A 16,535-nucleotide genomic window follows, 5' to 3' on the forward strand; every position below is an offset into this window, starting at 1 on the left:
TACTTCACTTTATTGAGTTCCCAGTCAAAATAAGCTGCTGACCTAGAGTACATTGATGTATAGAACTCCAATGGTTATCTAGGTGGGATTAGAAGGCTCTTACCATTACTCCGTTTAGCCAATGGTGCAATATCTGTTACCATGAGCCACTCTGAATGCATGTTTTCATGTACCCACGCCTTGTTGAGGTCACACATTATCTCAGATGGTACTCCTTAAATGAAAACTGTCCTATTTCCTCCTATGGTGCTGCCTTCACAAGAATATAGGCTGCCATTCTAACTAAAATTATCTTGGGTACACAGTCAGTGCTAAAGCTATTGTTTTGAGGACCTGGCTGAAAATGACATGCCTTTTTTCACAAGGACTGCTTCTGGCAGGGTTTCACGACATAATGCGCACGTGCACACACACACACACACACACACACTTTCTTCCTTACCGGTTTCCCTCGCATAGCGAAGAAAAGTCCCTCTCTCGGTAGCATATTCAGCAGTCCCTCTCTCGGCAGCATAAAGCAAAGCAGAAGAAGAAAGTCAGCAGTTCTAAGTCTGTCTCTCAACAGCATTTTCAAGGCAAAGCACTTCCCGGCAATGAAGTTCCTCTCTCGGCAGCATATTCAGCAGTCTCTCATCCCTCTCTCGGCAGCATAAGCAAAGCTTCTTCCCTCAAAACAAGTCAGCAGTTCTAAATCCCTCTCTCGGCAGCATTTGCAAAACAAAGCACTTCCCGACTGCTCGCAGACAGCCGGAAATGATGATGTGAGCTCCTTGATCTCAATTCCGACTGACTGGTAGTGCTGTCGGAGCTGACGTCATTGTGCACGTGATGACGTCAGCTCAGACAGCATGAAATTTCAAAAAATTAAAAAAAAAAAACCAGCAGCAAAGAAATCTGAAATGAAGGGGTGCACTCGGGAATCGTGGCACCTCTTCATTTGGACCCCAAAACTCGGTAAAAACAGAGTAATTCGGGACTGTTGGGAGGTCTGGCTACAGTTTGAATAGCCTTTATGCTTAAGAGAGAGTACTTGCTTTTGAGCCTCTGCCTGCTGATTTGGGGTAGATCTGGCCAACCGTTTGGGGTTGGTAATGTGTGGAAGTGAAATCTGTATCCTTGAGAAACTAAATTTAAAACCCATTTGTCCTGGGTAATGAGTTCCCAGTTTCATGCCTGCAGAGGAATCTTTCCCCTTAAAGGGGCAGTCAGTTGAGAAGTGCTTGGAAGTTTTAAAGTTAAGTCGCTGAGACAGTTTACCACAGGGTGGAGTCTTACTACTCCCTGATTTGGAAGTGGGAGTCCCTCACTGTTTAGTCCTGTGTGTACCCTGGGACTGAAGCCTGGGTGTTCTGCAGATTCTGGGTTTTGACTGAGAAGGCCTGGAAGAGGCAGGAAAAGACTAATTCTTAGAGGGCCAATGCCTAATAAATCTTGGAGGTTGTATTTGTAGGAAATCTTTAAACAGTTGGCATAGATTTAGCTTTTTCTTCCATCTTTTAAAGAACTTCTTCTGTTTTGTTGCCAAACAGGTGGTCCTGATGTAAGGGAGCATCCAGCAATTTAGCTTTAACATGATCTGGCAAAGATTGCTCCTTAAGCCAAGCATGCCTTCTAAGTACAGACCCAGTGACCGCAGCCCTGCAAGATGCCTCTAGTGAATCAAAAACACATTGCAAAGTATGCTTTCCAAACTGTTCAGCAGAATGCATTAAATCCTGTAAATCCTTATTTTCAGCACAGTCCGGAATCAACATCATTTTCTGTTTAAGCAATCCAATGATATGCTGCTGACACTTTAACATATGAAACTGGCAGTTTAAGGCCCTAATGGCCAAAGTTGCAGAAGTGTATACTTTCTTACCCCATCTATCCAGCGCCCTGGAGTCTCTATCAGACGGGGTAGGATTTTTGGCAGTAGTAGCCTTGATGCCCTTGGGTCCCTGTGAAATGGTCTCAGGATCCACAGTAGGATTTTTAAAAAGGAACTTGTGAGAGTCAGGAAGCCTGTAATATCTGTCAGGTTTTCTGGGAGCAGGAGCTAAAGAGTCAGGGGCCAAGCTAGATTCAGAAAAGGCATTGTCAACAATGTCTAGTACAGGAGGAATAGCTAAAGACCTGTGCTGGGGCTGGAGTAAGAAATCCCTAAACTCTTTTTAGAATCAGAGTAATCCTGGCATTCCCAGCGAAAGTGCTCCCTAAGAGTATGTAGGGTTTCAGCAAAAGGAAATCCTCTGGGGGGGAAGCAGAGGGAATACAGTCCTCTGCATCAGAATCCTCATAGGCAGATAAGGGTAAATCCTGGTCATCAGAGGAAACCGAAATTTCAGAATCCTGGTCACAAGTATCATAAGCAAATTCAGTCCTAGGTCTCTCAGAGGGGAAAGGTTGGCTTCCTCTGATTAAAGTAATAAGGTCTTTAGCCATTCTTATCTGTCTTTTAGGCAGAGAGGCCTGACCATCCTGTCTGGGCATCAGTTTTCTAGGCATAGTTCAAGTTTTAGGCCTTGAAGAAGAAGATGGTGTCGGTTTAACATGCAATTCAGTAGGCCTGAATACACCCTCAGAAGCCGGTGCCTACACAGCGGCTCCGGACCCATCCAAGGTAGAGACATCCACAGGTTCCACAGTTGAAGCATCTTGCGGCATACCAGACTCCGAATGGGTCTCAGTAGAGGCCTGCGAATCTGAAGTAGCAGGTATCAGGGGCTGTGAAAGTGCCTCACTGAGTACCGGCGAATTGGCGACTGGCTTAGGAGAAGCATCGTTGGCAGCTTTGGACCTAGGCGGCCTGTCTCTGTCTTTATTTTTGCGTTTTTTCGGAATGTCGGTAGTCAGATGGCTTACCGAAGATGTATCTGGAAAATTGAACACAGTACCAAAACATTTAGAAGCGTAAACATACCGACGACTAATAGTTCGTTGCTTAAATAAGACACAAAACCGACAGCGAGATACGTTATGGTCAGGGCCCAGGCAAGGAATACAGTACGAATGAAAATCTTTGTGAGGCATTTGCTTTCCACAAGAAATAGAATTACTGACTTTCACTGACATTGTTTTAGGCAAGAAAGTTTCCCCAATGGGGTACTTAGCTTTAGTTGAGGAGTTCGGTTCTGAAACTCGAAAACGAAAATTTCAGGAGTCGGCCGACGGGCACTTGCGAACTGCTTCTGCTTCAGGCACCGCACGGCAAGAAAGACGGATGTAATGGCGTCAGCTGCATGCTTTATACCCCTGACTACCTGACGTCATGGAAGATGAGACTACAACCAACGCAGGATCCAAGACTTTGATAATCAAGCCGACTGAGGGCTACCGCAGGCAGATAACTCGAATGTGATGACTGCAACAGTGAAATACGAAGAACATCTGTGTCTGTATGCTGTACACACGTACAGATATCAGTTTGTTTAGTCTTGTAGGATTATGAAAATTATACATTTCCAATACTTTTTATTATGCCCATATCTTTGCAAGGGAGTATGGTGATAACACAAATGATGCATCAATTTGAAGCTGACCTTGAGCCACACAACTTGTACACTGTCTGTTACAGGTGATGAGATGATGTGCGTTATTTTTCGATTATGAGAAATATAATATTAATCATATTTCTGTGAATATCTCCGTAAAGGAGCATTACACAGAAATGGTTAAGGTATCACTTTAAAGCTGACATTCAGACAAACATATTAAATACACATTGTATTGGTCTACATGCTACATTGACCAAGACATTGTGCTTTGTTTTCCCAAAAAGGTAAAAAAATATGCACAATGTCAGCATTCCTTGGCAAATATTTAATACTGACTTAGATGCACACTATCAACATTTACACTGTTGGAAAGGTCAGTGTCTGCTGAACAACTTTTGCGTTTACATTTTTAGTCTAGCTCTTATAGTTAAAGAGTTATGAACATTTGTTTTCTGTATGATATTACAAATGGATTATCTGAAAATGAGCTCTGGCTGCACTGTTGTTCCTATGGTGGAAGTAAGCAGGCAGCATTTTCTGAATGAACGAGTTAAGACACAAATGACTCCTGAGGATACTCACCACATTATAGAGAGAAAACCACATCCCAGATCACTGTAGAATAAGCTTTCTACTGCCAGTGTACAAAAACAAAGGGGTCATGCATGACTGAGGAGACTGAAGTGGTATCAAACTCCTATAACACTGCATGAAAAATTAGGGTGATTATTAAATGAGCAAGTATAACAGGAGAAAGTAAGGTGGGCTATGAGCAGTTCAGATAAGGATGCATTACAACTGACCTGATGTTTGTAGTTGAGATAATCACTGCAGAAGAATTTGGTGATGAGTAAAGGGTCTAATTTGGCATTCCTAGACTTGGAGAAAGCATTTGACAAGATGCCAAGAAAGCTGAATTAGTCAGTCCTGCAATGGTTCAAAGTCTATGAAATCCTGACAAAATTAGTGCAGGCTAAAAGCAAGGACCAAATGATGCAAGTATGAACAGTGTTCGGACTCTGAGGGAATTCCCAGCGATAGTGGTGTGAATCAGGTTTCAACTTCTAGTGATGGCCAACACTGGCAAACAGGCTGAAGGGAACAGTTAACAAAAACTACTGAATGCAGACCATGGGGCACTACAATCAGCAAATAATAAGGGACTAGAATGCAGAACTGAAGTCATATGGGAGAGCAGAAGTGATACTAATAATATCCAGGTGAAATATGCAAGAGCACTGGAGGAATCTTTTTCAGTAAGTGCCATGAGATTTTTTTTACATCTACTTTAACTACCACAATCTCAGGCAGATGGAAACTCTGTTTAACATCCCATCTAAAGGACCGAGGTCTGGCTGATGAGAAGGGGAACCCAAATGAGTAAGTTAATGCTAGAATTACAGGAGATACTGCAAAAAGCCAGAAGAAATTGTCGTGGGTATTGTGTTACAGAAGGGGCAGACAAAGCATGGCAGTTGAGGAAACTTGAGGTGACGGAGAAGAAGTGCCTCAGATGGGCAGAGAGATGCACATTGTGTGGGAGACACAGATATGAGAACAGAGCAGAAACCAAAGTAGTCCCAGTTGCAGACAAGGTCAAGGAGAGCTGATTACAGTGGTTTGTTCACATGTGCAAGAAAGACAAGGATGATTTGGTACAGAAGAACTGAGGCAAACAGGAAAAAGACAAGATGACACAAGGACACCAGGCCAAGAGATGGATGAACTGTATGAGAGAAAACAAATGATAGGTTCATAGATGTTTACTAGGCTAACAACCACAAGGGCTTTTTTAAGCCTAGTCATGCATCCCAATCTCATATATAATTGTAAAAGATGGTAGGAGTGTGGCTCAACTGAAATAAGTGGCAACACTTGACAAGACACCCTAAAGACATGTATAAATGGGAAAAAGGGGAGTGGATTATGATGACCAAAATAAGGATTTATTTGTGCAATATCATTCATAGTACAAAGTAGACCTCTAACACCAACATATTTTTTTCAGAGTCTACAAGACTGTCAAGAGTCTCAAGTCCTATTATGACCATTCACACCCTCTAAAATGGGAAAGCAGGTCATTATGCCAATCTATCCCATTCCATATCAAGGATGGCCTTCTGCGGACCATGGATTACCACTGGGGAAGATGCACTATATTTCCATGCCAGAGACCAACACTTTTGTTCTAGTATTGCAATACAGTTCACTACCTCCTCAAAAGTGTTCAATACGACCTAAATGCAATATATTAGCAAGGTAATAAACATTCCCTTCCAATTCATGAACCACATCACTTAAAACCACTGTAATATCTTAGACTACAAACTGACCCTTTTCTACCTTGATAATAACGTAACTAATGAATAACCACATATCACTGACAGACTTTAGCTTACTGAAAAATCCATTAACTCCAGTGACCAGATGACACAAACCAGTGCTGCACCTAACAGACTTGAAGTCAAACGCTCTAATTTGCTCCCCAAACAGATCCTGTGTGAACTCTTATCATTAGCTAAGAATCAGCATAATAGCCTCCTTCAACAGCATCAATACCTCCTTCTCAGTTCAGGCACAGCAACACTGAACTAACTATAAACCACTACTCCCAATTAGATAAAAATCTAATGTTGGTCTCCTAACCTGCTCACAGAGTGACCAATAGCCATCCTCATCCCGCCGGTCCAATTCAAAGGTTTCTCCAAGAAGTGGATTAAAAGGTTTTCCAGTTCTGAACACAGTGGTAGAGTACGATGAGACAGTAAATGCTGCTACAAAGCACATCTGCTCGAAGGAATTCTCACATTTGGCAGCTCGGTCTAATAGATCGTGATATTCCAGATCTTCTGTAAGGCGCTGAAGCATTGACAAGGGTTCATTGAAGTTTACCTGCCAAACAAGGAAAAAAAATCAGAATATGCCCTCTCACAACAAAGATTATAAACTGCATAAATCAATCACCACTACTATGTGGAAAGAATATAAGGACAATTAATAATTTAATTTTAATCTGAAAAAAATAACTTCTGGACTAGTTACATCCAAAACAAAACATTTATGAATCTTACAGTACATTACTCTCCCAATACGGTTACATAAAAGTAATGCATGGTATTGGTAATTAATCCTCCTTCACAGACAGAACATGAAGACAAATTTTTTTTGCAATATGGAAAAAAAATTAGAAGTTATGTACCTACCATAACGTTCCATGTTAGTTGTCTTCTTCTCGCCTTCTTTCTTGCTGGATGGGGTTCGGAGCCGACTCGGCCACTCTAAAAGCTCGAGAGCTAGTTCCACCAGCTCGAGGCTCCCCTATATCCCACAATGCTAGGCGGTAACTCCTCAGATCTCGTTTGAAAGCTAAGGCCAGCAATAAAATTCCATAAGGAACCAAGAAAACTCCTCTAGGTCTGTCCTGGCTAGGGGGAAGGAGGGTGGGACGCAAGAAAGAAGGCGAGAAGAAGACAACTAACATGGAACGTTATGGTAGGTACATAACTTCTAAATGTTAAGTTGTCAATCTCGCCTTCATTCTTGCTGGATGGGACCACGTCCCTAGCACCTTGTCCCGGGTGGCCTATCGGAACAGACTCTTGAGTACAGTGGAACCAAAGTTGGCTCGGTCTCTAGAGGCCAAGTCCAACTTATAATGAGAAATGAAGGTATGGGGAGAAGCCCAAGTAGCTGCAGAACAAATTGAATCAATAGGCAGCCTATCTTGGAAATCTATAGAAGTGGCTAAAGCTATAGTTGAATGAGCCCTGGGTTTGGATGGCAACCGTTGATGTCTTATCTCATACACTAGGGTAATCAACGAAGTAAGCCATCTAGAGAGAGACTTTAGAAACTGGAAGGCCCATTCTACCTTCTGCATAAGAAACAAACAGTTGGTCAGATTTCCTGAATTGTTTGGTCCTGTCTAAATAGTACCTAAGTTGGTGGTGAATATCTAAACAGTGTAACTTTTGTTCTGACCTATTAGAATAATTTGGGAAGAAAACAGGAAGCTCAATGGTTTGATTCAAATTTGCCAATGAAGCTACTTTGGGCAAAAAAGACGGGTTAGTACGCAAGGACACCCTGTCGTTATGAAATACCACATAAGAAGGTCGACTACACAGAGCATGGAGTTCGGAGACTCTTCTAGCTGAGGTGATAGCTACTAAAAAGAGTGTCTTCCAAGAAAGTAACTTTATAGAACATGAAGCCGCAGGTTCAAAGGGGGGAAGAATTAAGGATGTCAGAACCAAGTTGAGATCCCATTGAGGAGGAGGATCTCTGATGGGTGGTTTGAGGAGAAAACTCCCTTTAAAAAGGCCTTGCAGAGTTTGAGAGACATAATGGAGGACTCTGAGACTCCAACATGAAAGTTCGATATTGCTGCCAATTGAACTCTAATGGTAGATGGGGACGAACCTGAGTGGAAAAGTTTGGCTAGAAAGTCTAGGACTGTTTGAATAGAAGCAGTGAAAGGATCTATATTCTTTGACTGCGCCCAATAGGAAAAACGTTTCCACTTGCTAAGATAAATCTTCCGAGTGGAAGATTTATGAGAAGCTATCAAGATATCTCTAACTGAGTGAGATATCAAAGGAAGCCTGGCTAAAGTCGGAATAGGAGGAACCACGCTGTGAGGTTCAGAGAGGGAAGGGAGTGGTGCAACTGACCCGACTGATGGGTCAAGAGGTCTGGAACTGGGTCCAGATGCCAAGGTTGTTCCAACAGATAACGGTGGAGAAAAGGGAACCAGACCTGTCGAGGCCAGTAAGGGGCAATGAGGATCATGGAAGCTTCCTGAGCGATGGCTTTCTGTATCAGCTGGGATATCAGTGGGAAGGGAGGAAAGGCATACAGAAGTCCCCGGGGCCAAACGTGCACTAGAGCATCTCTGCTGGTGTGGCCTGGTTGGGGAAAGAGGGTGAAAAAATCGTTGCACTTGCTGTTTTGGAGAGTAGCAAAAAGGTCGCAGCAAGGCCTGCCCCACTTTCGAAAAACTTTCTCCAACACCGAATTGTTCAGAGACCACTCGTGAGGCATGAGAATAGCTCTGCTCAATTTGTCTGCAATCACATTGGACTTCCCGGGGATGTGCGTTGCTAACAGAAATCGCTGAGAAGATATCGCCCATTGCCACAGTCTGAGTGTCTCTCGACATAGGGGGTAAGATCTGGTTCCGCCTTGTTTGTTGACGTACCACACTACAGACATGTTGTCTGTTTGAATTGCTATAGTTCCCTTGGGAAGAGAATCTTGTAGGGCTTGCAACGCTAGAAGCACTGCACTCATCTCTAGGACGTTTATGTGCAAGTGGCACTCGAATGGTTGCCACATGCCCTGGACTGTCCTGCTCTGGAAATGCCCCCCCCCCCACCCGATCAGGGAGGCGTCCGTTGTCACTGTAGCAACCGGAGGGGGAGGGACGAAAGGTCTCCCTAGGAGGAGCTGAGGAGATGTGATCCACCAATAGAGATGATTCTTGCATGACTGAGTTATCCGAATAGGATGGGACATTGGGAGACTTTGGTAAGACCATTGTGTGAAGAGCATCCATTGTAAAATTCTCATATGGAAGCGAGCTAATGGTAGGAGAGGGATGGCCGCCATAATCCCCAAGACTTTCAGGATCAGTCTGGCTTTGACTTTGTTGCTCTGCAAGACAAGAAAGACCTGTTTGTGTATGTCTGCTATCCTCTGCTCTGTGAGTCTGGCTGACATCTTGACTGTGTCAAGATTTGCGCCTATGAAGGTAATAACACGACAAGGCGACAAGACAGACTTTTCGTAGTTTATTGATATGCCTAGTGCCTGACATGTGTGAAAAGTGTAGTCTCTGGCGAGAAGTAAAAGATGCTTGGTGGGGGCTGTAAGGAGCCAGTCGTCTAAATAAGGAAACACCTGGAATCCTTGTAGTCTCAGGTGAGAGGCTACCACTGCCATACATTTGGTAAACACTCGGGGGGCTGTAGTGAGACCAAAGGGCAGGGCTCTGAATTGAAAATGACTGGTTCCCAGCCTGAAGCGGAGAAATCTCCTGGAGCGTCGACTCATCTTGATGTGATAGTACGCATCCTGGAGATCTATGGAGCACATCCAGTTGTCCCGCCCCAAAAGGGGAAGAATGGACTGCAGCGTGACCATCCGGAACTTTGTTTTCTTGACAAACTTGTTCAAGTTGCTGAGATCCAAAATGGGTCTCCAGTCCCCTGTTTTCTTTGGAACCAAAAAGAATTTGGAGTAGATTCCGGATCCTACTTGGTCTGCTGGAACTGGTTGAATGGCTCTTTTTGCGAGCAGCTTTGAAATTTCTAATGCTGCTTGCTCCCTTTAACTGGGTGGAACGTCTGGAAGGGATTTTCTGGACTGCTTCGGAATGAAAAGGAAAGGGATTCTGTAGCCTTCGGAAATGATAGACTGTACCCACTTGTCTTGAGTTAGGGATAGCCAGGCTTTTGGGTACAGTGACAACTTTTCCCCGACTACCTCCGAAGGTGGGCAGTCGGGCAACACCTCAGGGATGCTGAAAGGGCTTGTCGGAAAAGGATTCTCGACTGCCCTGATTCTGCAGGCCCCCTCTGCCCCTGCAACGGTGTCTACCATTGTTGTTCCCCCCTCTGCCTCTAGAGGGGAAACGACTCTGTGCGTCAGGCAAGTCTCCTTGAGATTGTTTGCGGAACCACATCTTTCCCCCCTTCTGACCTTTGGGGTAAGGTCTAGAAGGAGTAGAAAAACGGACTCCGATGGCAGAAAGAGTCTTGCCATCAGTCTCGCACCTAGTCAGGGTTTCCTTCACTTGAGGACCAAAAAGGGATGATCCATCAAAGGGGGAATTAGTGAAGGACGCATTAAAAGGGTCCGCAAAGTTACAAAGCCGCATCCAGGCGTGCCTACGCAAGGCTACACCTGTACCTGCCGCTCTACTTGCTCCATCCGCCGCATATGAAAGGAGGCGCATGGAAGAGTTGGTTATCAAATTAAGGGTAGCCAGCTGAGAGTTCATCCTATCCTGAAAACCCGCAGCTGTTGGGTCCTTCAACATTTCACTCGCTTCTTTGAGTAAATCCCTCTGAAGACGAGTAAAATGACACAGGTAATTCAGCGATCTCATAGTAAAGGTCGCTGACGAGAACATCCGCTTCCCGTACCTGTCCATCGATGAACAGGCACCGAAGGATCAGCTAACTCCTTCTTGGTAGCCGCAGCCACCACCATAGCATCAACAGAGACACCTTTGGTCAGAAAATCTTTATCCTTGGGGGCCGTGATGAACTTTGATGGTCTCCTGGGGGTGGGTTCCACTGAGTCAGGAGCCGCCCAAGCCTTCTTTGTAACCATTTGCATAAGGGGGTCAAAGGGAGGGGACACCCAGGAGGTGGAAGGGCGAGAGCCAAACGCCTCAAGATACACTGATTCATCCTCTGAAGTGTTCAGGGATGGCCAATTCCCCCTCTGTTTTAAGATTTCAAGGATGTCTACAAAGGAGACATCTTCAGAGGGGGAACGAGGGGAACCTTCAGAAACCTCTAAATCAGTGTCAGAGGTGACAGACTCAGGGGAGTCAATGTGCTTCCTCTTGCACTGCCTCTTCCTAGGGAGCTCTCCTACATGGTCAGGAGAGGCCTCGGAAGAGGAGGAGATCCCCACAGGGGAAACTTGAAGAGCTGGCTCTCTATGGTCGGGGATGAGAGAGCGAGTAGAAATCACCGGAGGCACCACAGGGGGAGGGGCAGAAAGAACCGACTGTGGAGTTGAACCTGGTTCCAACACGCTCCTCATGACCTCGAAGGCACCCCTGTCAGGCCAATGTCGGAGCCGAACTCACCAGCGCCGAAGCACCGAGAGGGAGAGCGGGGTCGGACAAGGGTCCGATGCCACTCGCCCCCTCGGAGCCGACAAAGGAAGTCCGACGCCGAGATTCTTCCAAGGAAGACATCGGAGCCGACGACGGAACCGAAGACAAAGGTATCGGTTCCGACACGACCACAGTCTCGGGTCCGAGCCTCCCCGGCTCCGAACTCAAAAGAATCAGAGGAGGAATTTGAGTGATAGGAGTAGGTCTCGACTGTTGAGTCGGACTTTGAAGCATCTGGGCTAATGCCTCGGACTTAAGAAGTCGACTCACTACTCTCTGAAGGTCATGGTCCGATAACCTGGAAGACCTAGAAGAGTGGGATCTATGGCTCCGTTCAGACAGCAAGGGTGATGCTGGAGCCGAATGAACGGAGCCAATAGATGGAGATTGGGACCTTTTTCTAGATGTCGGTTCCGATAAAATAATCGGAGCCGACAGAGTAATGTCTTCCTCGGCTCCGGCCGGAGCCGAAGACACCGTAGGGGCTTGTATTCGAGATTCATCGGCTCCGGCCGGAGCCGATGTTCAAATAGCTTTAGGGCCTCCAGAAGACGGCTCAGATGCTGGAGCCGAAGGTCTGGAAGACTTAGAGGGTTTCCCCGATGACTGAGTCGAGGGACCCTCAGGCTTAAGTAAGCCCCTTAAAATAAGTTTATTTTTTTGCTCCTGCAGGACTCTAGGGCTGAAGCCATGGCAAACAGCACATGAGTCCTGCAGGTGCAAAGGTCCAAGGCAGTACACACAAGAAGTGTGACCGTCTGTCAGAGACATCTTCTGACAGCACGAGTCACACTTCTTAAAGCCTGAGACCTTTGATTCCTTAGACATATCTAAGGGAAAAGTGTAATCACACAAGCACACACACACACCGATTACACTGAGGAGTAATTTAAAATTAATTTAAAATAAATTATAGTAACTAGAAATAAAAATCCCTACAAAACGCAGTCACTCACTAGGAAGGGAGGGACTGGGCCTAGGGCCAGAGGGAAACATTCTAGAGATTTGTGGAAAAAAGGGGTGGAAAGTTAACGGGAATGGGGTAGACTATTTTCAAACTAACTATATATATAAAAAAACTAACTTTAACAGGGGAAAAAAGGCTAAGAAACTAGTTCTTTACCAAAAACTAACCTGAGCCGGTAGGAACACACCTCGATCGCTGTAGCGGCAAACGAGATCTGAGGATTTACCGCCTAGCATTGTGGGATATAGGGGAGCCTCGAGCCGGTGGAACTAGCTCTCGAGCTTTTAGAGTGGCCAAGTCGGAGCCGAGGATCGGCTCCGAACCCCATCCAGCAAGAATGAAGGCGAGATTGACAACTTAACATTAAATGTTAACCACACCCAAACCACAACATTTTCACATCTCAGAGTTCATTTGTTCTCTATCAAAATGATCCCTGCACTTCCAACATATAAATAAAGCATGACTTAACATTTTCACTCCTTCTCAGGCATTATTGTACAATTCAACTTCTTCAGTTCACATCGTAATACATTTGCATAAACTTCACAGTGCTTCAAAAACATACTTGTTAACTGGTTAAGCCTACTGGAATGGACACATTTCTTTTTCAGTGGTGACCTAAGAGCAAGAAAAGTACAGTTGTGTACACTTACCATAAATGTAGATGTTCGACTGCATTCACTGTTGCAGTCATTACATTTGGGTTATCTGTGTGCAGTAGCCCTCAGTCGGCCTGATTAAAAAAGTCTTGGGCCCTGCGTCGGTTGCTGTCCCTTCTTCCATGACATCAGTCGTCAGGGGTATAAAGCATGCAGCCAACGTCATTACATCAGTTTTTCTTGCCCCAGATGTCAGGTGCCCCCCTAATGGGAAGCAATTAAATCTATAAATACAAGGATATACCTCCAACAATAAAGCAAATACACCAAAAAGCTAATGGAGCATAGTAAGTGAGAGTAGAGGGATAGCCAAAAGAAAGAAGGGGGCTGGAGGGAGGGTAACCAGGACTGCAAACATACTCGGAGGCTCTAAATAAAAATCTCAAAACAAAAAGAGGTTGATACTCCACAACAATCGAAGAAAACCAGATGGATAAAAGTAGAAACAAATCCTTTATTCAAATAAGTAAGCGCTTTCACGTTGCTTGAAACGCTTCATCAGACTTTAACAAAACATGGAAAAATGAATCAGCTTATATATAAGTAAAACACCAATGAAACTCACATTAATATGTCACATGTAAGTTACAAAAAATACATCATTTCCTTTACATCAAATATTTTAAAAATAAAAAAATATAAAAAATATATATATTTCCTATAAAATCTACTACTAAACTTTATGATAATGCATAATAAAAGCAGACATATATACAAAAATGTTAGAATATGTATTTAATAAAACATATTGCTGCCATTTAATGTTTCAAAGGCTTATCTAATAGGAATGGTTTTAATGAAAATTTGTCATTAAGACCATGACCTCTACTTGCAGCTAATTTAATTATCCACCTAGCTTCAGCTTTTTCTGTCTTATTGCCAATATTGCCAAGCCTCTCTGACTCTATCAACTGTCCTATAACTAAAAATCTAAAGGCATGTGTAGTGTCATTGTGTAATGTGTGCCTGGCCAGGGCATTCCCTTCATTTTCCCTATGGATAGCATACAGATGCTCCCTTATCCTTTCTCTTAAAGTCCTACTGGTCTTCCCTATAGAGAAGCAATGACATTTTATGCAGGAGGCTAAATAAATCACATTTCTTGATTTACAATCAGCATATTCATTGAATTCATATTTGACAACAGTATCTGGATGTATAAAAACATTAGAATTCTTTATATAGATACACTGGTTGCATGAGCGACATGCATAGGTACCCTTCCTTTGAGTGGAGATCTTATTCCTTGGCACTCTTTCATAACAAAGCATACATTTTAGAGATTTAGTATTCTTATAGCTAAAGGATGGTTTTTCACCAACTAAGTCTTTTATACCCTTGTCTAACTGCAGAATATTCCAGTGTCTCTTAATAATGTTGACAATAGAAGTATTATTATTGGTGAATGGAATCACTAGCCTCCTCTTATCATTTCTCCTCACTGTAGGTCTCCCATCTACATTGCCATGCTTTTTAATGAAAGGCCGTAAGGCCGTCCTAGATGTTCACGTTCTAAAGTATCTAATGAATGCATATCACTATTGCAATAACCTCTGTGTCTAAAATCACTTTCTATAGTTTTTGGTGCTTCAGAGAAAACCAAGTCATTGCTAGTAATGTTAGAGAAACGTTTCACTTGATTGCTCACAATATTTTTATGTATATGGGGAGGATGCATACTGCTTCTATGAAGAATGGCATTCTTCCTACATGACTTTCTAAATACTTCTGTCTCAAGGATATTACCATATAAACTATAGAAAGTGATTTTAGACACAGAGGTTATTGCAATAGTGATATGCATTCATTAGATACTTTAGAACGTGAACATCTAGGACGGCCTTTCATTAAAAAGCATGGCAATGTAGATGGGAGACCTACAGTGAGGAGAAATGATAAGAGGAGGCTAGTGATTCCATTCACCAATAATAATACTTCTATTGTCAACATTATTAAGAGACACTGGAATATTCTGCAGTTAGACGATGGTATAAAAGACTTAGTTGGTGAAAAAACATCCTTTAGCTATAAGAATACTAAATCTCTAAAACGTATGCTTCGTTATGAAAGAGTGCCTAGGAATAAGATCTCCTCTCAAAGGAAGGGTACCTATGCATGTTGCTAGTGCAACCAGTGTAACTATATAAAGAATTCTAATGTTTTTATACATCCAGATACTGGTGTCAAATATGAATTCAATGAATATGCTGATTGTAAATCAAGAAATGTGATTTATTTAGCCTCCTGCATAAAATGTCATTGCTTCTATATAGGGAAGACCAATAGGACTTTAAGAGAAAGGATAAGGGAGCATCTGTTTGCTACCCATAGGGAAAATGAAGGGAATGCCCTGGCCAGGCACACATTACACAATGACACTACACATGCCTTTAGATTTTTAGTTATAGGACAGTTGACAGAGAGGCTTGGCAATAAGACAGAAAAAGCTGAAGCTAGGTGGATAATTAAATTAGCTGCAAGTAAAGGTCATGGTCTTAATGACAAATTTTCATTAAAACCATTCCTATTAGATAAGCCTTTGAAACATTAAATGGCAGCAATATGTTTTATTAAATACATATTCTAACATTTTTGTATATATGTCTGCTTTTATTATGCATTATCATAAAGTTTAGTAATAGATTTTATAGGAAATATATATATTTTTTTATTTTTAAAATATTTGATGTAAAGGAAATGATGTATTTTTTTGTAACTTACATGTGACATATTAATGTGAGTTTCATTGGTGTTTTACTTATATATAAGCCGATTCATTTTTCCATGTTTTGTTAAAGTCTGATGAAGCGTTCCAAGCAATGTGAAAACGCTTACTTATTCGAATAAAGGATTTGTTTCTACTTTTATTCATCTGGTTTTCTTCGATTGTTGTGGGGTATCAACCCCTTTTTGTTTTGAATTTGTGCTTTGCTTTGGGAGTTGATACCTTACCCTGATAGTGTTCTTTTTTGTTTGAGCTAAATAAAAATCTGCCTAAGCAGCAGAGACCTCCAAAGCAGACACCCAAGCAACCGCTACCCCAAAACAAAACACGTGCAACACATAGCTCACAAAGCCAGTGTGCCGAACAGTCACAGCCCTTAAGGCTAAACAACACACCTGATACACTTGTAATAGGTGACTCTATCGTCAGGCACACTGACGTCCCGCTCACCAGGCTGAACAAGGAGAAGGTCACGGTGAGCTGCCTGTCGGGCGCTAGGATCCGCCACATAACACAAGCACTGAGGTCACTCCAAGGCAAGTACAAATATGACTCAGTCATTGTCCATGCTGGTGTGAATGACCTGAGACGTACCTCCCTGGACTACATGAAAAGAGACATAGAGGAGCTCTCTGAGCATGTAGCCCAGGCCGGTATGACCCTGACCTCGAGTAGCATCTTACCCTCACCAAGAATGATGCCACAATATGAAGACAAGATGATCAATTTCAACAGTTGGCTTAAGTGTTGGTGTCATTCAAAGGGGATCCAATGCCTGTCAGCCTGGGATGGCATGCTCGACAAGCCACGATGCTTCGCTAGGGACGGCTTGCACCTGTCACCCCTGGGC

At 43.3% G+C, this 16,535-nt stretch overlaps 1 protein-coding gene across 1 annotated transcript in view; it reads right to left on the reverse strand.

Moving 5' to 3' along the window:
- The window catches only part of LOC122811903 (oxysterol binding protein), a 1,660,581-nt gene that overhangs the window by 646,877 nt on the left and 997,169 nt on the right, over positions 1-16,535 (reverse strand). The window contains exon 8 of the mRNA XM_044084058.1: positions 6,123-6,368. Coding sequence (XP_043939993.1) covers positions 6,123-6,368 — 246 coding nt within the window. The remainder of the gene's footprint in view (positions 1-6,122; positions 6,369-16,535) is intronic.

This window comes from Protopterus annectens, chromosome 9.part0 (genome assembly GCF_019279795.1).
Source record: "Protopterus annectens isolate FY-2018-M chromosome 9.part0, PAN1.0, whole genome shotgun sequence".
Classification (NCBI taxonomy): Eukaryota; Metazoa; Chordata; order Ceratodontiformes; family Protopteridae; genus Protopterus; species Protopterus annectens.